Genomic DNA, 26,515 nt, shown 5'->3' with positions numbered 1-26,515 from the left:
GGGCTCCAGCCCAGAGGACACAGGGGTGCCCAGGCTCCTCCTGGAGCTCCAGTTCCCGGCGGAGCGGGGCAGAGCTCTCCGGAGCACCCTGGCACCCTGCATCCAGGAATCATAGGATCATGGAATAGTTTGGGCTGGAAGGGATCTTAAAGCCCACCCAGTCCCCCCCCTGCCCTGGGCAGGGACACCTCCCACCAGCCCAGGCTGCTCCAAGCCCCGTCCAGCCTGGCCTTGAACCCCTCCAGGGATGGGGCAGCCCCAGCTTCTCTGGGCAACCTGGGCCAGGGGCTCACCACCCTCGCAGCTTCATGTAACGTGTCACCACCACCATGGCAGTGCCTGGCCCATGGCGGCATGGCCAGAAGCCTGGTCCTCAAACACACGCATGAAAATAGGTGGGAAACGGGTGCTGTGGAATGATGTGTTTCCACAGAGGGTGTTGCATGGTGGTTGCTGGTGGGACGCCTCTGCCGCCACCACCGCAGCAGGGATGGAGGGGATAGCACGAGCTGGCAGGGCTTGGCACAGGCAGGGACAGGATGGCAGGAGATGGCACAGCCTGGGCAAGGTGGCAGGTGCTGGCAGGGGATGGCATAGGCAGGGACAGGGTGGCAGGGTCTGGCAGGAGATGGCACAGGCAGGGGCTGGCAGGGGCGGGGGGGGCAGGGGTGGCACAGGCAGGGACAGAGTGGCGGGGGCGGCGGGGGCTGGCAGGGGGCGGCAGGGGCACGGACGGGGTGGCAGGGGACGATGGCACGGGCAGGGGGTGGCACGGGCAGGGGGCGGCAGGGGCAGGGACAGGGTGCCGGGGCAGCCCGCCGGTGCCGCTGGACCATGTCCCCGTCCCGCCGGTCCCTCGCGCGCCGGGGGGTCCCGTGGGGCGGGGCGAGCCCCAGCCCCGCCCCTCCCTCCCTCCGGCACGTGAGCGGCCGTGACGTGCGGCGCGAGCCCCCTCCCAACCGCTCCCTCCCCGGCCCCGCCCCACCGCGGCGCCCCCGCCCCTCCCGGGCCCACTTCCGGCGGAAGCGGGGGGCTCTTTCCCTTTCCGGGTGCGGGTCCCCGGGCGGAGCGGCGGGACGGCGCGGCGGCGGGCGGGCGCGGGGCGCGTGTCATGGCGGAGCTGGCGCAGGGGCAGAGCGCAGCGCCCGTGGGGATCAAGTCCGAAGGGTTCGTGGACGCTCTGCACCGGGTCCGGCAGGTAGGCGCCGGCTGGCGGGCCGGGGGCGGGAGGAGGCCGCGGGGTGCCGCTAGGCCGTGGGGCTGAGGCGGGGCGCGGAGCCGCCCTAAGGGGGCAGGGCCGCGGCCTCGCTGCCCCTCTCCCGGAGGACGGAGCCGGCGGCCCCTCTCGGGAGCTCCGGGGCTGTCCCCTGCGGGCGGCGGCGGGGAGAGGGGCAGGCCGGGGGGCGGCGGCGGCTGGGCTCCCTGACAGGCCCCTACAGCGCCAGTCGCGGCCGGGGCTTGTGACACGGCAAAAACCGCTGCTCTTTGCGGAGGGAGGCGATCTGCAGCTTGCAGGAGCTCTCGTTGTGAAGCTGTCCTCCTGCACTTTGCAATGGGTGGGTGTGAGCTTAATGTTAATTCGGTTTTTAAATGAGGTCTTAATTGTGCGTTAGGCTAATCAATAGAAGCCCTGGCAGAGGGGGAGCTTTGCATTCCCTCCTGAGAGGGGGGAGTGAAGTGCTCCCCAAAGGAATCTCTGAGCTTACGCAGCGCTGAAATAGAAACTTTCACTGGAAGCGCCCAGACCTGCAGAAATCAACACCCTCGTTTTCAGTACAGAATATTATAAATATTTGTGTGCTTCTTGGTTTGTGGAAAGTGGTTCCAGAAACAAGAAGCCGATTCTCACAGCATAGATTTTGTGACTGTTCATCACATCTCTTTTTCTGTGTCTGTCACAGGTGTTTGTTCCATCTCTGAACAGGTTGCATTTGTGTTTAGTAACTGCACCTTAACAAGGTGTAATACAGCTAAATACGAGGACCACAGCCCAGCTGGCACTTAAAGATCTTGACTTTATTCTTTCCAATGTTACAGGCCAGGTGGGAGAAATCTCCTCCTGTCGCCCAGAGTTGTTTTTCTCATTTCACTGAGAAACTTCTGAAGAAACTAAGCTGGACCCTAAGACCTTTCAAGGAATCGCTCTGTTGGAACTTAAGTCGCTTACTGTTGCTCGCAGCTCACTGGTGAATCAGAATGGCAGCAAGTCCGTGTTCTGTGCAGTCTCAGCGACCTGTACAGAGGCGCTCACTGTTCTAGATGAACACTTTGCACCTTCCCACAGGAGATCACAAGCTGTTCTTCAGTCGTTGATTTCTTTCTCAGCATAAGTATTTCAGTAGGCCGGTTATGTGTTAGCTGCCTCTTGGATGAGGCCATGCATTGCTTTTTTCAGTGTCTGAGAAAGCGCTGTGGCCTTGATGGTGTGTGATGTCTGAAAGCTTTGCTGTTAGCCCAGGTGATGCAGTTAAATTGAGAGGTCTTGCAGCTGTGTTTGTCTTGACCTGATCTTCTGTTAGCAAAGGCCTCTCGTTGAATATCTGGTAATATTATTGCCTGCTAGCAGTTGAATAATCTTTGAATAACCTGTTTATGTAGAAGAAAATAATTATTTGCTTGTCAGTTGCAGCCTGTTTAAACTATTTTGTGAGAATGTACCACTCATCTGATCAGTAACAGGTTAAATGTGAAAGTGAGATTTTTTGGATGGTATTAGACTAAAACATAGCACTAACTGAAAACTGATTTGAATTGCTGCTGTGTGGGTGCCATCATCATATTTGTAGGGTGAACCTGTGAGGCTCCCTAACCCACACATGAAGGAGATGGAATATTAAATAATCCTGCAGCCTAGCTATGCTGACTCTGATTTTGCTGTTCTTATGTTCATTATACTTGAAAGAATATGTTGGGTGTCCATGAGCCTATGACTGGAGTTAGTCTGAACTGGAAGATTTAAAAATCTTCCAAGCCGCAAACTTCAGGTCAGGCGTTGCAGCGTAGCAACCTTCCTGCTATTTTCACTCTGGAAACAAGCGTGTTGGGAAATGTGCACTCTGCACGTGTTCGTGGCAGCACAGTGGCCTACATTTTTGTGCAGTGAGTTGTATGCTGCCTGTTGAATGTGACTTTTTTGCATTAGTATTTGTGGGACGAAAAGAATTGTTGGCAAGTGCGAAAATATGCCTCACCCCCCACCCAAAGTACTTGATTTAATCTAGTTCTGTAGAGGCTTTGTGAGGGATTAGGTGGTCTATTCCCGCACAGAATGGCGGGACCAAATCGTCATTTATTGGCAAATGTGAATGAGGATGGTCTTCATTGCTCAGTGGATCGATATTTGCCTCACCACCCAAGCAATCTGTGACGGAACCTCCTGGCTGAGAGTCAGGTGGGAGGTAAAGGCTGTTACACCTAACACTTCTCTGGAGGTGATGGCAGAGCTTTCACCAAGTGTGCTTAACGCTGTATTTGCCTGAACCATGCTGATCTGGTACGTAGATGTCAGTTTATACTTCTGGCCAATGGTGTAGCCTTTTCTGAATATTACTTTTGCTTTAAGGGGGGGAGGGAGCAGAGGAAACAAATTCAGTTGTAGTTCTTGCTTCGTGGGTTTTTATGGCATCCCTGGCTTGATGTTTGAACTCTTTCAAAGTTTAATCTTACACTTAAGACTAGTAATCAAATTTACTAAATTCAGTTCTCGTGAGAACCGTAAAACTAAAATCAGAGTGTGGAATACAGTGCTTAGTTATTAATAACCAAATAATTCAGGATGGGAAAGACTTTCCTCATCAATGACAGTAACTGCATTCTTCAAAGTCACTGGGGTGTGAGCTGACATAAGAATAAGGAATCTGGAATGCCTTTGAAGGAAATGAGTTGTACCTTGCTTTCAGTGCGTGTGCTGGACTTGCTTGGATTTTTTGTGGACTCTTAAATATTTGAGATATATGAAAAATTACTTTTTCAACTGAATGCTGGGGCTTTGAGATGGTCTGTCCTGCGTCTACTGCACCACTCCTCAAGTGAGTTTATGGATCATAGGTGGTGACTGATCTGTCTAGCTGCTCCTAGGCAGGGTGGCATTTGAGTGGGGGGTGGAGAGAAAGAGAGGATGTTTGCTCCCCTTTTGAGTAATGGTATGAGAAAATAAGCAGAGCTGCCTGTACTTTGGACAAAAATGGATTTCTGTTGGACTGTCCTTGAGTATTTTTCTTATTGACAAAACAGTGTCTGTCTTGGTTCTTACCCTCTGCTGTTCTCCTTGGCAGTCTCATTTTCAACAGAACACGTGCGCTTGCAGCACTTACTGATTCCTTCTTCATACGTGTGCGATTCTTCTTGTAACCTGCTGTACATACTCTCTGAATCTGAATTTCTGGGAATGCTATGAAGAGGCTGTGGCTGTGTAAGCCCGTAGCGTGCCATCTTGAGTACCCTGAAAGAGGATGAATATCCTAAGAGTCAACAGGCTGTATGTTTAAAATCCCTTTCTATTATCAGGTTCCAACTTCTAATTTCAGGGGGTATGGAGGATGTCTTAAGACTTATGTTTCTCTGTCTCCTTGCAGAGTACTTTTTCAGATCATCCTCAAATAGATTTAGGGCTCTGCAGTTACTATGGTATTTAGGAAAATCACCAGTGACATGAAACTTAAATGGTTGTTGATGGTTTCACTGTTTCCTATAGAGCTTTGGAGAAATAGCTGTCATGCAAACTTGAGTATTCTGCTTGATGACTGGGAAGAGTAGCAGAAGCACTAGAATTGTCTTGAGAGGGTCAGATAACAGTGCCTTATTGTTTTATATCCTGCGAATACCTAGAATTGGTGATTTTATTGGTTGCTGTTCTTTTGCAGGACAGCATGGAGAGATTCTTCCCAGAATCTAGGCTCTTGCTCTCAAAAGCTGAATTCTACAGATGTTGGTGTTTGAGTCCTACTGTACCCAGCAAAGAAGCCTTATATTTAAAAGTGTTTTGGTATTACACTGTTTTTAAAGGGTGTTAAAGGTATAGGAGGACAGAAGTGCAAGGTATAGGAAAACATGTATCCCTCACACAACTTTATGGGCTATTTCATTGATTTTTCTTGGCTTTACCATTGCAGTTTGTAGCTTAGGTTTGGGCTGTGTCCTTTAAAGTGTTTGTTGGAGAGCTTTATTTCGGGGAAAGCAGATGCAGAAACAGTTCTGTGGTAGTGATACTCTTTTCCTGTGTATTTCAGAGCTTATTAAAATAGATGTATTGGGTTTAGAAAAAGGAAAAAAAAAAAAAAAAAGGAAAAAATTAATACTGACATAGAGTGGGACAAAAGCACTGACTAGCAGTACATTACTCAAGGTCATTTAGTCAGATAAGAACTAGGTCTGCTTACTTTTGCTGTGTTCTAACTTTTGTGTTTATCTCTCTGCTGAGCCTATAGTGGAAACTGAGGTTCCTGTTTTAAGTTGAACATAAGAAGTTAAAATGTATTTTAACTGCTACATCTACTTTAAAAGCTGAGCTCTTAATTTTGCAGGGTATTTTTTCCTGCTGTAATGAGGTGGTGTGTTGTCTGCATGTAATCCGGTGGCAGCTGGGAGGCTTTAGAGATAAGGGTGCAAGTTTAAATAGAGGAGGGGAGGGGGGGAAAAAAAAAAAAGGAAAATTTTCCAAAAGCTGATAATGTAAAAATTGTTTTGACTTTCTTATTTTGCCCTTTACTTGGAGGATTCTGTGCCAGGGCGATAGTTGTATGCTAAGCACGAGTAGGGGTTTGCAGAGCTCTCCTGCCCTGGGAGTGGACAGCCTTAGTGCTGGTGATCTGTTCGTGCACACCTTTGTGCTTCCTGATAGCTTCCTTTTGTAGGCCACTTCTGCTATCCACAGACTACTTTTTTCTTTTCCTTGAGTGTGTGGTGTCAGCTCCAAACTATCAGCTAGCAGTTTCTGCAACTTAGAGATTTTTTTTCAAGTAAATAACTACTAAGAGCAGGAGGGTTCACGAAGGGCATGTTAAAATCAAATGTTCCAAAATGTGCCAGAGTATTTTATACCTGACCCTGTTCCTTTTGGCATACGTTTGTAAGTTATTATGTGAAAGCTGTTAATAGATTGTTATAAATTTTTAAATTTATTTTTCAGCATTCAAGTAGACCGAAAACATCTGTGCTCTTTGTACCTTCATTAAAATCCTCTGCATCCCAAACATGAGGGACGTGGGCAAAGGGCTGGAACCGTGGATGTAGTACAGCTTTCAACAAAAAAGCAAGATATCACCTGGCACTCCCTAGCATGGAGTGGCTGAGGGGTAGTCGATGCTAATGCTTTCAGAATCAGCTTTCTATGGGCTTATTAGTTTTCAGGGGTGGTGATATACAAGGTGCTTGTCATCAAAGCTTTGCTACATGATCACTGTGGTGGTCCCACAGGAAGACTTTTTATTCTCCAGTTCCTGACATTTCTAACACAACAAAGTTGTTGACTTACTAAAAGAGGACAGGAGGGAATGGACTATAAGAAAATGGTCAAAACTTGGAGCCTTTTTCATGCAAGGCATTGAAGAGAATGTTTTCAATTCTCTTTCTAAAAGCAGTGCCCTCAATCTTTCAAAATTATTTCAAATAGCTTTTTTTTCAGTACCCTGTGGTTCTGAATCTTGGGCAGTTGTTTATTCCACTGCAGCAGCCAGTAGTGTCAACAGAGTTACTTTAGGTGTCTTTCTGTTGCAGTAAAACTCAAATTTGAGAAACATGTTTAGTTCTGTCACTTGCCCTTGTCTTCATTTAAAACAGATCTCTGTAAAATACACTTTCATCTGTTCCTATTGCTTATTCTCTGGTGAAATCCCAGTTATAACAGAGTGAGATCAGACTCTTAGTAGAGATCCTATTCAATGGTTTTCTTTTTGCTGGAAAAGGAAGCAAATGCTGTAGAATACTCTGTGCTTTGTATTTTTTCTGTAACTGCTTTGTTCTGCACTTACTTTTTATAGCAAAGTACTTTGGGGGGGGGTGCTGTGAGATTGCAGTTTGCCTGTCCCTGAAGGGGGTATTAACTGGGGTGCAGCACCAAATTAAGGCACCTGTATGTTTCTAGAGTAGGTTTACATCGGTTAGCTGGGAGAACAGGCAAAAGAGCTTGCTTCTGTCACCGTCTCTCTCTACAGATGTTTCCCAAATGTCATTAGAGACAAGCTTAACTTTTCACTTTTATTAAGTGCTGCTTATGTCTCTCTCTCTCACCTAGTTTATTTGCTTAACCTGGTCCCCTTACTGTGATACCTGACTGTCTCCTCTTTCCTGTAAATATCCTCCTTGCATCCTGGCGTGGCAAGGAATGGCTGTTATCCCCTGTAAGGGGTGGAAGCAGAGGCACAGGCAGCGCTGGTCGTGTTCATGCAGTATTGACCACTGCAGGAAATGCAAACTAATTCTGGGCTAACAGTTTGCCCACTGGCTTATTCTTCATACAGTAAACACAGGGTGATCCAGTCTCTTTGAGGAGGAGTTCCCAAACCTGTCCTTGTGCTGTGTATTTTCATGTTCTTCTCCCTCCACTCCCCCCACCAATGTTTGGGTGTGTGTTTCTATGTATCTGGATATGCACAGATGCAGGAGGAAGCATGTGTCCTCCTACACGGTTACGGTGGTGGCAACCTCTCCGGGACAAAGTTGGTGAGCTAGTTTGAACTCTTCTCTTTGCAAGATTTAGCTTGTCAGCTTGTTTGAGTGAACAAACCTGAATATAATGTTCCAGGGAGTAAATACTTATAATCAGGAAGAGGAACTGGGTGAATGCATTCATAATTAAACAAATATTAAAAGCAAGCAGAAAATTGTTTACCTTACAAATGAAGCACTGATGTCTTTGTTATAAAGTCACCTATAGAGTAAATAGCTGAGAGAAGACTGGGCTTGGGTAAATGCCGTATTGGAAGAAAGAGTGTTTGGCTGTGGTGGCTGAAACTTCAGGTATGCTAATCATGCTTTTATCCCCTGGTTTTATAGATTGCTGCTAAAATTGGAGATATTCCTCACTTGAATAACTCTACAACACTTGTGGACCCATCAGTCTACGGTTATGGAGTGCAGAAACGGCCCCTGGATGATGGAGGTAAGCTGGCCATGATTAGTTAATCTAGTGGATGCAGCTCTTGAAATCTGTCTGTGGAGGCAGTTGTCTGCTTTAAGGAGAGAAATGAATGCATCTTTCTGTGTACAGAGAGTTCATACAAGATTCCTTGTGTTGTTTAGTCTTATCTAGAGATAGCACAGGGCTCCTAGGCATTAGTATTATTAATGTGAAGCAATTCTTTCTTAGTTCATGAACTTTGGGAATTAGCAAAGAAATTCTGTAATTTAAATCTTCTATGCTAGTTGAGGTGGGAGAGAGGAAGGAGGATGTGCTTATTGGAACTGAGCTGGAGCCCATTTATAGAGTACCAGATATACATAGTAAAGCTGTTCTTCCCTGATGATCCTTATTTTCTGAGAGCAGGCACTGTATAGGGACAGTATTACATGTGCTCCTTTCCATGTGTGGCAGTGGTTACAGCACAGTAGTTGCTGTCAAGAGTTCTGATTGCTTTGTACATGAATTTTAAGGAGAAAAGGTGTTGATGCAAGCTGGAAGGAAACTTCCCATATTAGACTTAGCCTTTTTCATAATTATTCTTTGAGAATTCTTAAATCTCTCACGCGTTTAACATTGGCCACAACCAAAGAATAATTTACTGGTGACTGTAATGAGTTAATATTGTATGGAGTGCTACAATTTTAAAATAAGTTATTAGTTTCTTATCTTTGGCAGGAACAACAAAAATGTTAGAACAGGTGTTTTCTTTTTTACAAATCTAGTGATATGCACTGTTAAAAGAAGCGTTTAAACTGTATTATCTGCTGCTGTATAGATACAAAGAGCTCACCTTTTCCTGTGGTAGGTTATAAAAAAAAAAAATAAATAAATGTGGTTATGTCTCCTTTTCCCATTTCCTCTAGTATTTTTACTGATGCAGGTAGCCCTGCAGGTGATTTTGTCCCCCACAGGTATGTTCAGGAGTACTGAGGAAATAAGCAAAATTGCTGCCTAGCACTTCATTTTGAAAATAATTTTTTCTGTCTGATACAAAGGCTGAAAATACTGCACGTCTGCTTCTCATTCTGAAAAAACGTGCTGGAGCACAGGGAGAAGTTTCTTTCATGTGGAGCCTCTGGCTTGCTAACATTACTGTTTTCTGAACACATGCCACAGCCTGCTTTCTTCTCTGGTGTTGGCTCTATTTGAGCAAGAGGTTGCTGCTTCTTTGGCGTTGTAGGAAAGAATGGGTTTATCTGGGTGAGCTCCTGCGCCTTGTATCTCAGACTGGAGCATCACTATGTCTATGAGGAGCCAGAGGCCTGGTATTACTGGGATGTGTTGGTTTCTGTATGGGAAGGTGTTTGGCTGCCGCACAGGCTGGTTGGCATTGAAGAATGCTGAACAACTTTGAGCTGTGTCTGAATAGCCTAGATAAGTGGCTATATGTGAAAAATAATAAATGTAGCCTTCTAGGAACAAGTCATTCGTAACCTTAGTCCTGACTCTTTCTTTCATTGATTCATCAGACTGAACTAAGAAATCTGACCTCTTGACAAAATGTTTTTTATGAACTTTTAACATGTGAAATAGTTGTAGTGCCTAATGACAGTGCAAGTTAGACTTTGTACTTAAACTTTTACTGGTGAGCCCTATTAGTTGCTGAGCCTTGTTTGTGTTGACACAAACCGTGTCAATACAGTTGCAGTCTAGGCTATAACGTGCAGTACTGCTGGTTTCTTGTGTTGTGATAGATAACTCCATGGATCAGGTATCGTTCCAGAGTGGCTGAGCTCCTGACTCCTTTATTAGCAGTAATCTGATGATTTACATCTGCTGATGTAAAGACCTGCGGGTGCTTGCTCACCTTGTAGTTCAGCACTGGGCCTTGTCTGTAACTGTTTTTAAAGCATCTCCAGTGCTGTATTTGCCGTTGGGTTGTTCATATACGTCTGTAGGTTTTATAACTTTGTCCAATTCCCTTCCCAAAAATCTTATCTGTGAGATCTTAGAGGAGAAGAGAAATGATGGAAGTAATATTTTAAAGGGCTGGAATTTCGCGAAGAAACTAATTGTCAGGGTAGTAGCAAGGGTTGTATAGCTTCTTTCAGCTTTGGTCGTCTTGGGTTTTATTTCTAATGGCATTAGTAGGTCCTGTACCGAAATACAATTGTGTGATAAGTTCCCCACCTAACCACGTAATCCTCCTGTGCTGCTCTTTAACTGCCTACCCAGAACTGCAGCCTGGCAAAGGAACTCCTGAAGCTGCGAGTGCTTCTTGCTCTGTGTGTGTTTGTGGTGTGATCCATACCTTACTCTTAGGCTGCCTGCTCTTGCTGCCATGACATTAAAAGTCTATCATGCAGCTTTAGCTTTAAGCATCTGGAAGATGGCAGTTCCTTTTAATAGGATGCTTAAATTAGGAAAGCGCTTTCTATTTGGATGATCTTCTGGTTCTCTGTTAGCTGCGAACAAGGGGTGTTGGGTTTGCATGCCCACACTCTTCTCCATTTTCTGCTTGCCTGCGAACCACAGTTTGTAGACATTGTGGTCAAGAAGCAATTATTTATATTGTTATGCATACTCTAGAAATTTTATAGTGCGGGGGTTTGGATACACTCTGCTGCTCTGGATAGCTTAGAAACAAATCTGGTGGTAAATCTTTTGATTGTTTACCTCTGTATGCTGCCTGTTCACGGCTGGATGCAGGTCTCACTGCTTCTTTATCCCCATGTACCTGTTAGAAAATTACTTCTGTTCCTAATGCTCCTGGAAAAAAATTGGGTCCAGAGGAGGTATTTAAGGTGACAAGAAAAATGTCTTGTCTTTCAGGAAAATCTAATTCTGCCTGTCCATTTTTGTAAACAGCTGCTGGTGTGGCTGATTGATGTCAGTTTAGGAAGTGGTCTTAAGACAGGGTGACAGTGCACTGGTCAAAACAAATTCAGCTGCTTTTAGAGCATTTCCAGGAAAAATAGATTTGTCATACTATTGGAAACCAGAATGTGCAAGTGCCTTTTGCACTTCCCTTAACATAACCTTCATCTGAAACGAAGAGCTGCTGGGATTGGCCCTGGTGACCTGGCCGTTGGTATTAGATGGAGCTTGAGACTGATTATTTCTCTTTTCCCTGGCATCTTTATTTCCCCTTTCTGGAAACAGCTTTAGAGTAATCTTGCAAATAGCATAGTGCAGGGAGGAGATCAGGTTTATTTGTACTGCTTGCGGGGAAGTTGTGGTCAGCATTTATATGGCCACTTGCAGCAGTTAATTTTTCTCAGCAAAGGTGAGAACTAGAGATGGGGTTGGTCTGAGCTGAGGAGAGACCTGGTGACATCTTTCCGAGGATAAATCCCAGCCCTCCTGTTAATGGCCAGAGGGTGTTCCTGGCCTCTGTTCTAATTAATGGGTCCCTCTGATTACCAGCACAATTTAATAAGTTTGTTCAATGCTAAATAATCCTTAAAGAAACAGTCTCCTTTTGTTCAAAGGAAGTAGGGATCTAGTCTGCTGGAAAGAGACTGATTGCCAGAACATTAGCCTTTGTTTGCCCTGTTTTGGACTGCTTTGAAGAAGTTCCCAGTGATACGCATAGGGTGAAGCAGCAGTGTTGCAGCTGAAGGCTGGGGTATCCTTTGAGACTGGGGAAACAAAGATGAGAGACCGTGGAGAAGCCTCACACCCTCCTCTCTCCACCCCCCTACCTTCCCCATGCTTCTGTGGTGCATCCAGATATGAAGATGGCCTGTTTTGGTGTAATAAAACTTGAACGGTAGTAGAACCGAGGGGCTTAAACACAACATGATCCTGTTGTATAGAATACTTTATTCTTTTGCTCCAACATGTTTTCAATGAAAATAGCGATGAGGAGAAGGAAATCTTATCCCTGTCTTACTGCTGATGAAAGTTAGTAGTGATGCTCCTTGACACATCTGTAGCAGCAGTAGGACCAGGGCAAAAGTCCAGATCTCTCAGCAAAAAGTTTAGTGTAATACACGAAATGCCCCCGTTCTTCAAAATTGCAACTTTATATATTGCCGTCTTTTAAAATAAGGCAGTTTAAGGGAGGGGAAAAAAGCCTATAAAGATTTACAGTGAAGGCAGACATGACAATTGGTTTTGACCATTTAATTAAGGAAAAACCTAGCAATATTTAATGATGAAGAATTAGGGTAACTAATGTCTTCCTTGTAGCTTTCTAAAATTTATGATGATCCCATTTTGGGTCAACAGTATGAAATACAACTGTGTTCCACTTCTCTCCAGGAGCTCTGATTTTATTCTAGCCGTGAAGATATTCTTGACGAGATTGTATATTCCCATCATGCACATTAATTTAGTGGGAGGCACTGCTCTGTTTTATGGGGTGGAAACAAAATCCACATTTGTTTTGAGTGTCTGTTAGGTAGAATTCAGTTAAGGTGAAGCCTAAAGCAGAGTGAAGAGTTATCAACCAGCGGGTGCCATTAATAGGAAATTGTGCTGATTTTATTCAGTATTTTTCCTTATTTGCAGTAAAATGACTGCAGTTACAGTTAAATTGTACTCAATAGATGTAAAAGGGGGACATATGCATGTGGCTTGTCAGAGTTCAGCCCCCTCCCAGGCGTGAAGAGGGAGATGGTGGAACAACAGAACATCAGCTTTCAGTATTGCAGCGAGCGTGGTCTGCCCCAGCCCTGCCTCTCTATTAGTCCCCATCTTTCAGAGCAAAATGGGCATGTTGGAAATGGAACGGACCTTTAGGCTGTTGGAACTGGGAGCTGCGTCATTTCGTACCCACCCCCTGCCAAAACAGAGAGAAATCATAACTGACTTGAAGGAAATCACTCCCAGTTCTCTCCATCTGCCTTCTGTGTCAGCTCTTGGAGAAGTTATCTGTGAAATGTGGAAGGAACAATCTCGTGCATAAGTTATTGCAGCTTAATTTTTTTTAACTAATTTGTACAATATATATACACTACGGCCGATATCTGCGTGGGGTGGTGAATGGCTTACTATGTTTGTATAGTACTTGGAGTGGGTTGGAGACATTATGTTGCGTATGTCTAAAGCATTATTTCCCTGACTGATTTAACTTCTTGTGCTCGTACAGTTCTCCCCGAAGAAGTTGTCTTTTTCAAGCGTAGGATTGTGTTACAAAATGAAGGCTCTTCTGTTCCTTGCGTGAACTTCGGGAGTTGATTATAGGATGTGTATCTGTCTCATAATTTGTGGGCAGCAGCTGCCATGGAAGAGGCTGCTAAGAGAGCCGTTACGGTGAATTGAAATGTGAAGTGGATATTTAAATATAGCCTTGTAGTGTTAAAACCACTTTTTCTGGCATCTTGGGATAATGAGTGGCCTGGTCCGTGGCAAGGGCAATCCCGTGCTACATCAATAGGCACCAGACCCATTGCATATAGTAAAAAAATTCAGAGCGCAGTTTGGGGCAAGATGGTGAGACCCTGAATTTGTTTGGTCGTATTTGCTCAGCTCTGCGGTAGTAGCTTATCAGCTGGAGAGCCAATATTCCCCATTACATCACCCACCTTTTTCAGCTGCAGTATTGATAGTTATCAAATTAGAGCTTTTTATATTCAGAGTGAGAATATGCAAAGACAAACCTAACAGAGTCAATAACGCAGCAGTTGCCTTATCACTGAGCTGGGGAGAGTAATAAAATACATATGCTGTCGATATTTTGGTCCTGAAATATTATGAGGATATTGACATGCAGCAGAAATACAGTATTGACTCTCTATGTCTATTTTATTTGAGTAAAGTGTTTGGTCACAAACTTTATGCGTTTTTCTACCAGATTTAGAGAGTGTGGGATGCATCCGCTTTCTAAACCTGCCAGCTGATTGCCAATTTATTTCAGGTCAAAGAATGTGCAGGTTGCTGCAAGGTAGTTTGAAACTGCATCTTTATTATCACAGCTCACATGTTGGCCGGTTTCATTTGTTTTGCTACTTGTGCCCTCCAGGCATGCAATATAATCTTTCAACTGGTTGTTAGGACCAAATGGTCAGGTTTTTAGCTGGTTTGCTGCAGGCAAAGTCCAGTAGGAAGCCCAGCAGGGCATGTGTTCCCACTTTGCATGAGTTGGTCTAATAATATTTTCCCCATTAACGTTTGGAAGAAAGATCTAATCTGTGGGGGTTGAGGGGGGAGAAATGTGAGGGTTGTCAGCTGGGGAGATAACTGCTAATCATAAATGGACCCTAGGTAAAATCACAGATATGCCTGGAATGTGTGTATTCAGTAAAACGTGGTGGTTTGGGGTTTTTTTTGTCTTAAATACTGTTTGGGTGCCACAAGGTTACTTAACAGACCTATTCCTTTAACAGGTCTCCGTGTAAGTGGGCTCCATGGAGCACAGATAAGAGACACAGAGAGAAGTATGTGCAAGCGCTCTGTAATGCTTTTTGCCTAGACTGAATCTCTTGAGTCTGCTTGGCTTTTTTTTTTTTAATACATACCAGTCTGCTTGAAATGTCTCTTCTCCCCGCGCCTTTTCCCTTTTTTTACTACTTTGGGTTTAATTTGGGAAGGAGGGGAGGTTAGTTGCAGGGATTTGGATTTCGGCAGGCAGGATTTTCTCCCATGACTCTCAGCATGGGGAGACGCAGATCAATTCCCTATCCTGTGTTCAGCTGGACACTGTGTTATGGTGTGTGTTGATCAAGAAATCCCCTCCTGTTTTATACCACATAACGCATTCATTTCAGCCACTGAACCTAAATTACTGTTTTGCTTTTCTTTCTTTTTTGATGAAATGGTAAGAACTCTTTTTCTATAGGGATGAAGTTAGTTTATCCGTGCTAATGCTTTGATTTTTTTCCTTTTTTTTCTCTCTCTGCCACAGTAGGTAACCAGTTAGGGGCCCTGGTACATCAAAGGTAAGCAGTGGGTTATGTTTTATTATTTATTGATCAATTCTAATTGTTTATTGATCCACCATCTGTAGTAGTGTTAGGAAGTCAGAGGTTGAGAATGTGGAGAAACTGTCAGCTTAGGTTTTCTCCAGGCTGGGGTTTCTGCTAACCCTTTAAGGCTGTTTGTTGTGTTGAAAAAAGAAGAGTTGATGTGAAACTTGGATTTGGTTCCTGTAAATCGGCAGGATTGAGAAGAATAAATTCTTTCTCCTCTCCCTTCCCCTGCCCTGGAGGCAGAAAGAAAGAGTAAAAAAAGCTCTGGCATTTTGACAAAAGTTGAAAGTATTACATGGGCAGGTGGATTTTTTTTTTTTTACTATTAGTATTTAGCTTTGTTGGTGTCATATGACCTGAGATGATTCCTTTGTCAAAGATTTTTTTGGAAGACTGAAGCAAGTATGAGTTGTCACGCAGCATCTCTTAGCATCTAATACCAAAGTAAAATTCTCAGGTTTTCTCGAATCCTAATCTTAAGGAGTGTCTGTCTGGTTTTGAGTAGGAAGGGGAGGGCGTTTCTAAAGCTGGATTCACCTTCGGGCTAATAGTAATGTGTTTCCATCATAAGCAGCTGTTTGCTGGGGGCTTCAGCAGAAAGGACAAGTGATATATATAAAGACTGTAGAACCTTCAGTTTTTAATGGTTAGTTTAAAGCTAATGTCCTGCTGGGGCAGCACAGAGAACGATGGTCACTGTTGTCTGCTCCGCTGCTACCTGTCACCTCTCTTCTGCCAGGAGTGATGTTCATGTAAGGAATTGATTAGGCTGAAAAGCCTGAATTGGTTTTTTTTCTGGGTCTGGTGGTTGGTTTTCTTCTAGGTTAGCTTCTTTGTCCAGCTGCGACTGTTCCTTCAACACAGTGTGGTTAACAAATGACACAGGACAAGATGTTTTGGCAACAGGCTGGGTTTATTCCAGGTTAAAACAACTGCAGTTCTAAACCTGCTTGTTCTGTTGTGGGTATGGATGGCGCTGTTTGGGTTTGCATCTCTGCTGGTGAGCCTCAGGACAGCAGAGAGTAATTTATCTGCAGGTTAGCTGGTGAAGTCTAATTTGTATTTTATACCTTCCCAAACTGATCTAAAGCAAAAAAGGGAAGACTTTAATATACCTCACCACAAAAACCTGCATTGGATTTATTATGCAGGTGTTTCATTGCTTTTGAGATTGCTGAACAAATTGTATATAATGCATATCTAAATATATTGAGTTTGCAAATTCCATATTCATTGTGTCATATTTTCTGTGAGACAGAAACGGCTAAGCAAAAATCCATCGAAGGTAATTCCTTTGTACTTGACGATGGTCAGGTCTTAGGAAATTGCTTTGGGTGCTGTGTTTTGAGGCAGAGACGCATTGAAAAAGTCCAAAGAGCAGTAGATATGGAAGTCTTGAGATAATACGACTTCAAAGGATAATTGAAGACAGCTTTTATAAATTCCAAGGAAAAGAATGATAAGGACAGGCAAGCAAAAAAAAAAAAAAAATCTGTGAATTTCAGGGGGGGCATTCATATCAGGATTGGCTTTGGTTAGTGTCTCTTGGCAAGAGCATATCCAAAAGTAGTAGGCAGAGACTGTGTCTTGGAAGGTCTAGGCTAAATATTAAAGAAACTCTGCCATTATTACATTAAATCTCTCTGGAGCAAGAATGCAAAAAGAGGTTCTTCTGTCAGCTCCATTGAAGACAGTGGAGAGTCGACTGGAAATGTATCCAGCATAGGAGAAATTAAGTGACCACGAGAGTTCCCTTCCAAAACAAATGATCTTGACTGGGATGTAGTGTTTGCTTGTGTGTGCAAAAGCCTTATGCTGTGCCTGGTTTCCGTGGCAGGGATATAGTAGTCTTCTAAATTGTTCTTTGTAATGACTACTTGATTTTTTTCTATTTTTTTTTTTTTAGGGCTGTAATAACAGAAGAATTCAAAGTGCCTGATAAAATGGTTGGATTTAGTAAGTACCTTGGATGCTTTTGATATGTTTTTTGATGTGTTTTCTGTGCAGGAATGCTGTTTGTTCTGATATGCTTGCAAGATTTTTGTGCTTACTAGCTTTGGATAAGCCGTGTCTAATGCTGTCTTCATGGGGACCAGATGATCTGTGTTTAAAATCCAGGTGCAAACTGCATGGGAAAGCTTGGTGTCCCAGTAATAAGAACAAGACTGTGTGGTACAAGTTACCGAGAGTTTTAGTGATTCTCTCCTTTAAATTACCACTAACGCATAGTGTATAACAAGTCAAAAGTGATTTTTATTTCCCCTCACTGAAACATCCTACTTCCTTTGAGTATGCAAAACTGAGAGCTGAGGGAGGAAAACAATATTTAAATGCTAACATAAGAGTTGACTCAAGGCAAGTTAAACAGAATTGTAAATCTCTCATACATTTGCTGCAGGGAAACGCAACAAGCATGTATTGCTCAGATGAGAATTTTTCCTAGATTTGCATCCCTGATACTGTTCTCTTTCAAGCGCAATCCTAATTTCTTTCTTCCTCTTGATGATCACTACTCTTCCTTTCAATGGCACCTCCTGCTGATGTGTTACTACAGTGGCTGCATAGACTCTTCCACTGCTATATTGCTGTGTATCTCTTCCAATTTGATATATGGAGAGTAAAAAGGAAAATAACAGGCCGTGATAATTATCCTTAGTGTGTGAAGTTTTGTCCTGACTCTAAAGACACTATAAAACTGTAACTTGACTTTCTGCAAAGGAAACACTCACTCTTCTCCTGCCAGACCCCTTCATTTATTGGTCCTAGTACCATGCATGTGGGGGGACGTCGGAGGGATGCTGTAGCTCTGAGAGAGGAGCTTGCATGCTCTGTTGGTGCGTCCTCTGTGTGTTAAATCTACTCCTGGTTCAGGGGCAGACAGATGCAGAAAGGTGGCAAACGCACAGCCAAGAGATGCTTCTGTGGGAGCATCTTGAGCCAGGCATACCTGTTTGACTTGACAGTTTTTCTCTTTTTTGGAGTCTGGGAAGGATATAAATGGTGATTGGCACTTAGTCCCTCCCCAGTATGTCTTGTTGTGAAACAGCCATGTGCCAACTCCAAGAGTTAAGAGATGGATATTTGTTTTCACTTAAGGTTTGATAGAGCATTTCAGTATGTAGCAGTCTTGTCTGAGTGCAGACTAGCCAAATAGCATGTCCTTTGAAAAGAGGTAGTAAAATATGAATTTTAAAGAAAAAAGAGCAAAAGTCCTTGCCTTTTTTAGTACAAATAACTGGTTTATTGGTTCCGGCTGAATAAGATACCCTCTTCTAGCAGTATACTCAAACTAGTGCCTTATTTGTTTCATACTGTGTATTTCCATTCCAGTACGAGACAGGCTTTTTTGTTTTGTGTGGGATTTTTTTTCCTAAGCAGGTAGAAATAACTTTCAGCAGTATCTTAATGTTTTTCTCTTATAAATTTGATCATGCTGTGGATGCCTCTTCTGCAATCCTGGAGTCAAACTGTTCCTTTATAGATAGCTGCAGCGGAGTAAAAGGGGGAAGGTGTTCTGCAGTTACTCAGGAAAATGGTATGTTCTGACGTTTGTTGAACTCATTTCAGTAATCGGCAGGGGAGGTGAACAGATCTCACGGATTCAGGCAGAGTCTGGCTGCAAAATTCAAATTGCTCCAGGTAAGAGCATCTTTGTATGGCCAATGAACAGGTTTTAATGTTGAAGAGTGTTGCATCCATTGCATCAGGCGCCTTGCCATACTCATGGTGTTATCACCATTAACAACTTCTATACTAGCCTAACATGCATGGCAGAACTGTTGTAGGACTGAGACCTCCTGACTGCCATAGAAAACAGGTTTGTCAGGTGGTTTGGGAAATGAAACAATTAAGGAACTGTCTTTAACAGATGGGTGTACAGTGCAAATGGACAAATCGTGTTGTACTTAGACCTGAAATTGTAGCTGTTGAATTTTCTTCTGGTGATACCACTTTGCTCAGCGCATGCAGTTTGTCTCTGATTAATCTGGTCAGCTCCAACTCCTGGACGAAGACATTTCAGGAGGGTGGCAGCAGCTCTTTGTACAGCTCGCCTTGCATTAAAAAAATGGGAGTACCTGTTTGCTTTGTGGTAGTGCCTGTTTGCTTTGGGGAAGACTATACTACAGTGCTGCAAAGGAAACTGTTGATGAATGTAATCTAAGTTCTTATCCCTCCCTTTAACTGGTGGGGAAGGTTTTAAAAGAATGCAGACATCCAGCAAATTATTTAAAATATGTTGACCCTGGGTGTCTTTGAATTCATTAACATGCTCTGTGTGCAGGAGGGGGGTGTTTCCATTAGTGCTTGACAGTTACTGAAACAACTGCTGTTTTTTTAATTCCACGTGTTAAAAGTTTCCTTCTTGTTGCCTTTGTAGACAGTGGTGGGATGCCCGAGAGGCCCTGTGTACTTACCGGGACACCAGAGAGCATTGAGTGAGTTCTGATTTGATTTCTCTCCTTTCTCCTTCTCTCTCTTCTCCCTAATGCTGTGCTCTGTCAGTGGTGCTACTTGGTTAGCCACACCAACAAACGTTGGCCTAGAGAAACTTGAGGGTCTCTGGAGCATAGAACCTCTTGGTCTGATGCTTTAAACTGTGCACCTCAAAGGCTTTTTTCCAGTTGCAGTTTGAACCCTCTGCAGAAATTTCCATGGAACTCCCCTCCGCAGGGCAAAGTCGCTCTTAGGGCACCTAGGATGCAGTTTTCTAACTGCAACTTCCAGGATACTGAGCTAAGCTGTTGAAGGGCACTTCTCTTTTCCCCTTTGCTTTCCTACTCCCATTGAGATGACCATCCTTCCAGCTGAAGAAGGGCTGCATGAGGCCTCCAAAGCCTGTCGGTGCCACTCCAGAGTAGTCTGGAGGTGTTGGTGTTGTTGCAGAGCAGCATGAGGCCCATGGGTGTGCTTGCCTCTGCATCGCTGCCAACAAGAAGCAAAGGACTGAACCAAAGTCTTGAATTCTGATCCCTGCATGGTAGAGACACGTGGCCAGCCAGCAGGGGTTTCTACTCTTTAGGCCTATAGAAACTTTAGGGACAGTGTTTCCTCCCTCCCCCTTCCCAGGAGCTGAGTTTGAGACTCTCACAAACCAGTTGAGGACCTCCTGCTGGAACTGGATCCAGGATCCTCAGGCTTACAGGAACACACTTAACATATGGAGCTGCTCTTTCTCTCCCCAGCCTTTGGGTAGGTGGGTTTTTTAAAATCCATCTGAAAATCTTTGAGTTGCATTTGATAGTAAAAATACATGGGCACAAAAACTGTCTCTCTAAAGAGAAGACTCTCATCATTCTTCCATTCCTAAGAGATCTAAGGGTACTTAAATCTCCTTATTCTACCATAATACTGCAAGCAGTGAGCCAGAATAAATATAATTGGCAAGCTGACATTATAGGGCAGGCAATGTATTCTTGCTGATATTGAAGTGCTTTTCCCCCTTTAGCAAATGATATTTCAGAACAAGAGCAAAATATTAAAAAGCTGGGATGCCTGATGAGATGCAGTCGGGGGAAAATGGGAGAGAGGTATAGTTAAGACTTCATGGTTCTGAAATAAGCGGTTAAGTGTAGTCATGTCCAAGGCTGTCTTTTAAATAAAATATACATTTTTAAAAAAAGAACAGTGAAAATACTCAGTTTCTGAAGCAGAGCAAGTTGTTAAGGATATGGAATTAGGCAAAATTTAATTTATTTTTGTGATAAAATTCTTGTTAAGTTTGTTGTTTGAACTGTTTTTCGGGCTACTTGTAGAAAAAGAAAATTAATTAAGGAAACTAATCTAGATGTCAGATTTTTGTAGTATCTGTGTTGTCACTAGAAGAACTTTATGCAAAGTATGAAGATAGATAAATAGAACCTCCTTAAGACTCTTCCAGAATATTAGAAGTGGTCTTCCAGAAATTCCACTTTTTGCCTTGCATTATGAGGAAAGTAAAGAGAAAGCAGTGCTCTGATCTGTGTGCAGCCTCAGCTCACCTGCCCCTGAGCTGTCTTGGGCGATTGTCTGTTTGTGAGGGATGACTTTGTACTGTTTCTTCAAATCTCCAGAGAGAAGACAGTCCACCTAGGGTGCCTGATATGGCTTGGGATGAAGTGGAAAGAGGGGAAGACACTGCTTTAGACTGAATAGGGAACCGGTGCCTGCCTTCTACCTACTTTGAGAAGGGTTATTGGAGAAGGGCAGGAAAGAGATGCGTTGGGACTAGGAGCCTTCAAGGCAAAGGGAACCCTTATCGGCTACCTCTGACATGCTAAAGATTTTAGAGAAGGTATCTTTAATCTCCCAAATGCTTCTTTGTGTCTGTCTCTTCTCACCAGGAGTAGAAGAACCCAGTCTTTCACTGGTTGCTGCTGCAGTATCCTTGCCTCGCTTCGCGGTGTAGCTTCAGCACCTACTGCTTGGGGCAGAGGCTGTGTTAGAACAGTGTTCTGGTGCTGCTGGTAAGAGCAGGCAGAGAAGAGCAAGGCAGTTGCCTGTGACGGATCGGAGAGTGGTTAACCAACGTGCTGTGTTAATATCGGAGCATTGTGTGTTTTTTGTCTTGACCAAGAAGAACAGAGCTTGAGTTTTTCCAAATATTGTATATATTTATTTTTTAAAAGTTCAGAAAAAGTTTAGAATGTAGAGCATCTTCGTTCAGAACAAGCACCCCAAAAGCTATAGCTCAACTGTTATCCTTAACTTCCAAAGAGCATGCTGCTGCTCTTCCTTCTCTCTTCCCCTTTCAAAAATCAGACTGCTTGTAAGTAATCATGATAGGGGAAAATATACATCAGAGTTAAAAAAAAAAAAAAGGCAATCATTGTGCTAACTGTGGTTTCCTTCATCTTTTCACTTCTTCTCCTCTCCCCGATCGCTTCTCATTTTGATGGTTCCTGGTCTCTTGGTCACATGGAACAATGTTGTCTAATGGTTGTTTCCCTCGATTCTTTTCCAAAGACAAGCAAAACGGCTACTGGGGCAGATTGTAGATCGCTGTCGGAACGGACCTGGTTTTCACAACGATGTTGATGGCAACAGTACGATTCAGGAGATTTTGATCCCGGCATCCAAAGTGGGTCTAGTCATCGGCAAAGGAGGTGAAACAATAAAACAGTTGCAGGTGCGCAAGATGCATTTCCTTTAGGGCTCTCTTCCCTACTGCAGCTTCTCTAGATCAACAAGAGCGTGCTGAAATGGAGAGCCTTAAATGCTCTAACCTTCTTCTGCCTTCGGAGAGCTGGACTCAAATCCAATCCTGGGTTAAAAAAGAAATCGGTTTGGCCCTAGCTACGCATGTAGTGGAGTTGTGCCAGAACTGTGAAAGAAACTCATGTGCTTTAGATAACATTTGGTGCGTGCTGTTTAGGAGGGGATCCTTGTAGCCAAGAAAAGGCTATCTCTAGTCTGCTGCTGCAATAGTTTTTAATGCCAGCCAGGCTGTTGTAGAGTGCTGTGCTTCTCTTTTGTTGCTGATCTGTGGTAAAGCTGGCGTGTGTCTTCCTTTTTTTCTCATCCCACCGCTTTCTAATTAAGTGTTGTGTTATGTATAAATCTATGTTCATAGACATTCTTTATTCCTCTATCTGGTACAAGTTTTTTAAAGAATAGAGGGTTTCAGAAAAGCATCTAGGTCAAAAATGTAGTTTTTGGGTGCCCTGAATAAGCCTCTGTCATCCACTAGTTTTAAGGCTGGTCAGTTAACTTAATTATGTAGACAGTTTAAGTTAATATGCAGACAGCTACAGATTTTGTAAAGGGCTGGAAAACCAGTGGTTGAGGTAGAGGGGTTCTCCCTTCGCAAGGGGTTCAGCTATTTTAGAACTTCAGGAGCAGCACACTTTCTGGCAGTCCTTTGCACTCCAGGACTGTAACTGAATTTGTGCTATAAGTACCCAAGACAAGCTAAAGTAGCGTTCTGTAAAGCTGCTGATTTGACCTAATGTTTAGTAACCAAAATAGCCCCTTGTTTTAGGGACTGTGCTTAGCAAAGTGCTCTGTGCTTTTTCTTCAGGAGCGAACAGGTGTGAAAATGATTATGATCCAAGATGGTCCGTTGCCTACTGGAGCAGATAAACCTCTCCGTATTACTGGAGATGCATTTAAAGTACAGGTATGTAACTGAAGTAAGCAGTTGCCCTAGAGAACTGAGGAGAAATTTAAATTTTAACATATTTATGCTCATCTAGTGGAAGTCAGATCCAACTCAGTGTAATGATCCCTTCTGGTTTTGTTTGTTCTGTAAGGTTGAAGTTTGAGTAGAGCAAGTTAAAACACCAGACGAGCAGTTTTGGCTTTTTTACAGCGTAACCTAGGAGCTCTCATTCCACATAGATATTAGATATGGGTAGGAGAAGAGCTGAGGAGGAGGGTTTGGAGAAAGTAGCTTTGAAATGCTTTCCAGTCTGTGAAGCAAAACACCATAGCTGTATGCTACTTGAGCAAATGGGTTCTTAGTGACTCACTTAACCACACATTTGAGTGAGTTTTTGTGGAAGGTTCGTTAACTCAGACAGCCAATTGACGTAGGTAATTAAAAAAAATAATCTCTTTGACAACTCCTGAAACCAAGGGGTTTGCTTAATATTGGTACTTCAGTCTCCTTGTGTCAGGGTTCTACAGATGTGTTCATACCTGCGATTCAAAGCAAAAACCCATGATCAGCTGGAGACTGGAAGATTACAGCATGATGGGAATGCTTGAATTAAAGAATTAAAGTTTAGCTGTGGCATGTTCCACTTCTTAGCAAGGTATGAAAAGCACTTGCTGAGAACTTAAATCTAGCTTAGCATTCCTGTCTCTAATAAAAATAGTTCTGTTTCATAGGATCTCCCTAATCATAAATTGCTGCGAGTTGATGTTGCTCAGGGATAGCATGTTTGGGTTGTGTTTTTTAAACCTCTTATTACAAATGGACTTTTAGATTTAAATGTGTTTTTTTTCAAAATTCTTACTTATTGTGGAGGTATAGATATGCAAAAAGGAGTTTAATGGCAGTCTTGCTACTTTTAACCAGATCATGCTTTAAGTGATGCTACTTCCCAGGTGGTTTCTTCTGCCTTGCAAGATTTGCTGTTGTCATATCTTCCGTGCCATAGATCATGCCAAACAGTCGTGGAGACTGCTTAGGCAGGAAGATCTTTGAGGCACTTAGAGAAGCTGAGCACGCTTAGAAAGCATTTAAGAAGCCCAGTGAATCCTTGGGTTTGGTGGGATTCTCTGGATGCTGCAACAGTGTTTAACTCTGTCAGATCCCTATGAAATCTCTCTGTTGCCCCTATATCTGTCTTGGCACCTCTGAAATGTCGCGAGTTGTTCCCTTATGTAAAAAATACCATGGGAGCATGGAAAATAGGTAAAAATGTGAAGGGAGTCAGATTCACCAGTGTCCCTCAAACTTGGAAATAGAACCAAAATGTCAAAAGCTCAACTGGTAATAGATAGAAACAAAGGCTTTGGGCTTGACATGTAGGCTTTTTTTAATGGTGACTATTGTTGGCTTATTTCCAAGGTACACTTTTACTAGCTGGGCTACATGCAAGCTTGTGAATGGCCTTGAGGGCTGCAAGTAGGTAGGAAGAATATTCATTTGTCTCAGAAAATGTCTTGCTGGATTGCTGCAGACTTGGGCTTACCTTCTGTGAGTGTCAGTAAGCTCACTACTGTCCACCTGCCTCCTTGGGATGTGCTCTCTAGCTCTTAGTGGATGTGCTCTCTGCTATGCTACCACAGCTTCTACCTTACTGTATTGGTTTCAGTTCTATCCAGTAGGAAAGGGCCTTCCCTGCCTTTAATTTTAGAAACAAAACAAAAATTGAAAAAATCAAAGATTTTAAAAGCTAAAGGGCCTTTTTGAAAGACTGAAGGAAGCAATCGCACACAAGAAACTGACACCTTGCACACTTGGCAGGTTTTGTCAGACGTGGAAGATGCCATCAAGAACAGATCTCCATTGACTGTGGTAAAAGAAATTCTAAATCAGAATGCTGTTTCTGTTAAGCAGATGGAGATCGCTTTGCCTGAAGCCTGACCCTTAGCCACTGCTGAGGCCCCACCACCAAGATGGCAAGCAGAATAATTTTAAGCTAACTGTAACTTCTTTCCCCATGTAGCAAGCGAGGGAAATGGTACTGGAGATCATCCGAGAGAAAGATCAGGCAGACTTCCGAGGCGTACGCAATGATTTCAGTTCTAGAATGGGAGGAGGCAGCATAGAGGTATGTTTTCTTCACAAGTACTCTGCTAACCTCCCTGTGGGATGGGTAGTGGGTGGAAGTCATCAAACTGCACATGTAACCTGTAAGCTTATTTTTTAAATGCATTGTGTTCTGTTGCCAGAAGAGTGAGTCTGGCGGCAAAGAGGAGGAGTTCTCATGGACTCCCAGATGGCACTTTTCTAATTGTCTTTTTAAGCTGCATTCTTGTAGTGCAGAGTTCATTTAGTGGGGAAGGAATTTGCGGCCACATGTTTGTTTTTCTTAAGGGATATGGTTCTCTAGCCTGGAGCTGCCTAATGTGGCCTGTCCTCATAGTTAAGAGCATCTCCTTGTAAAATCAGAGTAATTCAGTCTGGTTCTCTGAGCTTTCATACTGCTTTGCCTTTCCCATCAGGTCTCTGTGCCCAGGTTTGCTGTTGGAATTGTGATAGGAAGAAATGGAGAAATGATCAAAAAGATTCAGAATGATGCTGGAGTTAGGATTCAATTTAAACCAGGTTTGTGAGAGGATGGAGAGCCGTTACTTTTTGACCAGTGTTCCAGTTTGGGATTGCTAAAAGGAATCTGATCTGAGGTTACAGCAACTAGGCTTTCCTAATTTAAAGGTGCATTGTCTCTTTCTGAAACCTGTTTAAATATGATGAACAGCTTCTTCATGCACCTTCTCTTTTTCAGAGAGTACAGCTCATTTGCAAACATTAGATGTCACAACAGTCATGTCTTGAGTGGTAATTATATGGATAAACAAAACAATAACAAAAAACTTTTGTATGTGTTAAAGAGTTCTCTTTCAGCACATTAAAGCCTTTGGGATCAGGAGTTGATTAATTTTAAGTAACTTTCTCTGGGTCCTTGGCTGTCTGATCACCTATCAAAGCTGCCTTTGTCCTCTTAAAATTATATCAGTCTCTTTCATGGCTTTTTGACATTTGAAGATGTTGCTTTTCGGATGTTGTTCCCTCTGCAGTGTGGGTTGGGTTTTGTCTTCTTTCAGCCCATGGAAAAGGGGGTGAAGGTGGAGCGAAGAGGTAGCTCTTGGGGTAGTTACATTATGTGAAAATGCTGCTAGCGATGATGATGCTAGAAAGAAGCTTTTGTTGGTGGGTGGATGTTTTCTCCTTTTAATTTAGTCTTTGCCACCTCTCTTCACAGATGATGGGATTAGTTCTGAAAGAGTTGCACAGGTCATGGGGCTTCCTGATAGGTGTCAGCACGCAGCACACATCATCAGTGAGCTCATTCTCACAGCACAGGTGGGTTTTGGAGGCTCTTTGGAGAAAAGTGCTTATAAGGGAATGTAGTCTGCATGCTGTGGGCATGGATGCCACCATCTGAACAACAGC

The 26,515-nt window shown here is 43.4% G+C and overlaps 1 protein-coding gene across 5 annotated transcripts in view; it reads left to right on the top strand.

The window, feature by feature from the left end:
• Positions 1-1,052: 1,052 nt before the first annotated feature.
• Positions 1,053-26,515, top strand: part of FUBP3 (far upstream element binding protein 3) — a 40,337-nt gene continuing 14,874 nt past the window's right edge. For 2 of the 5 annotated variants that reach the window (XM_063353041.1, XM_063353039.1), the window contains exons 1-12: positions 1,053-1,198; positions 7,993-8,098; positions 14,392-14,442; positions 14,910-14,943; positions 16,880-16,929; positions 18,541-18,612; positions 19,352-19,409; positions 21,916-22,078; positions 22,970-23,068; positions 25,068-25,172; positions 25,567-25,669; positions 26,325-26,425. In XM_063353041.1, the coding sequence (XP_063209111.1) occupies positions 1,112-1,198; positions 7,993-8,098; positions 14,392-14,442; positions 14,910-14,943; positions 16,880-16,929; positions 18,541-18,612; positions 19,352-19,409; positions 21,916-22,078; positions 22,970-23,068; positions 25,068-25,172; positions 25,567-25,669; positions 26,325-26,425 (1,029 nt within the window). In that variant the 5' untranslated portion in view covers positions 1,053-1,111. The remainder of the gene's footprint in view (positions 1,199-7,992; positions 8,099-14,391; positions 14,443-14,909; positions 14,944-16,879; positions 16,930-18,540; positions 18,613-19,351; positions 19,410-21,915; positions 22,079-22,969; positions 23,069-25,067; positions 25,173-25,566; positions 25,670-26,324; positions 26,426-26,515) is intronic. The other 3 variants (XM_063353040.1, XM_063353043.1, XM_063353042.1) reach the window with 3 other exon arrangements.

Source organism: Chroicocephalus ridibundus, chromosome 15, assembly GCF_963924245.1.
Source record: "Chroicocephalus ridibundus chromosome 15, bChrRid1.1, whole genome shotgun sequence".
NCBI lineage: Eukaryota > Metazoa > Chordata > Aves > Charadriiformes > Laridae > Chroicocephalus > Chroicocephalus ridibundus.
The sequence above is the reverse complement of the archived record's forward strand: the minus strand, read 5'-3'. Positions and strand labels throughout refer to the sequence as shown.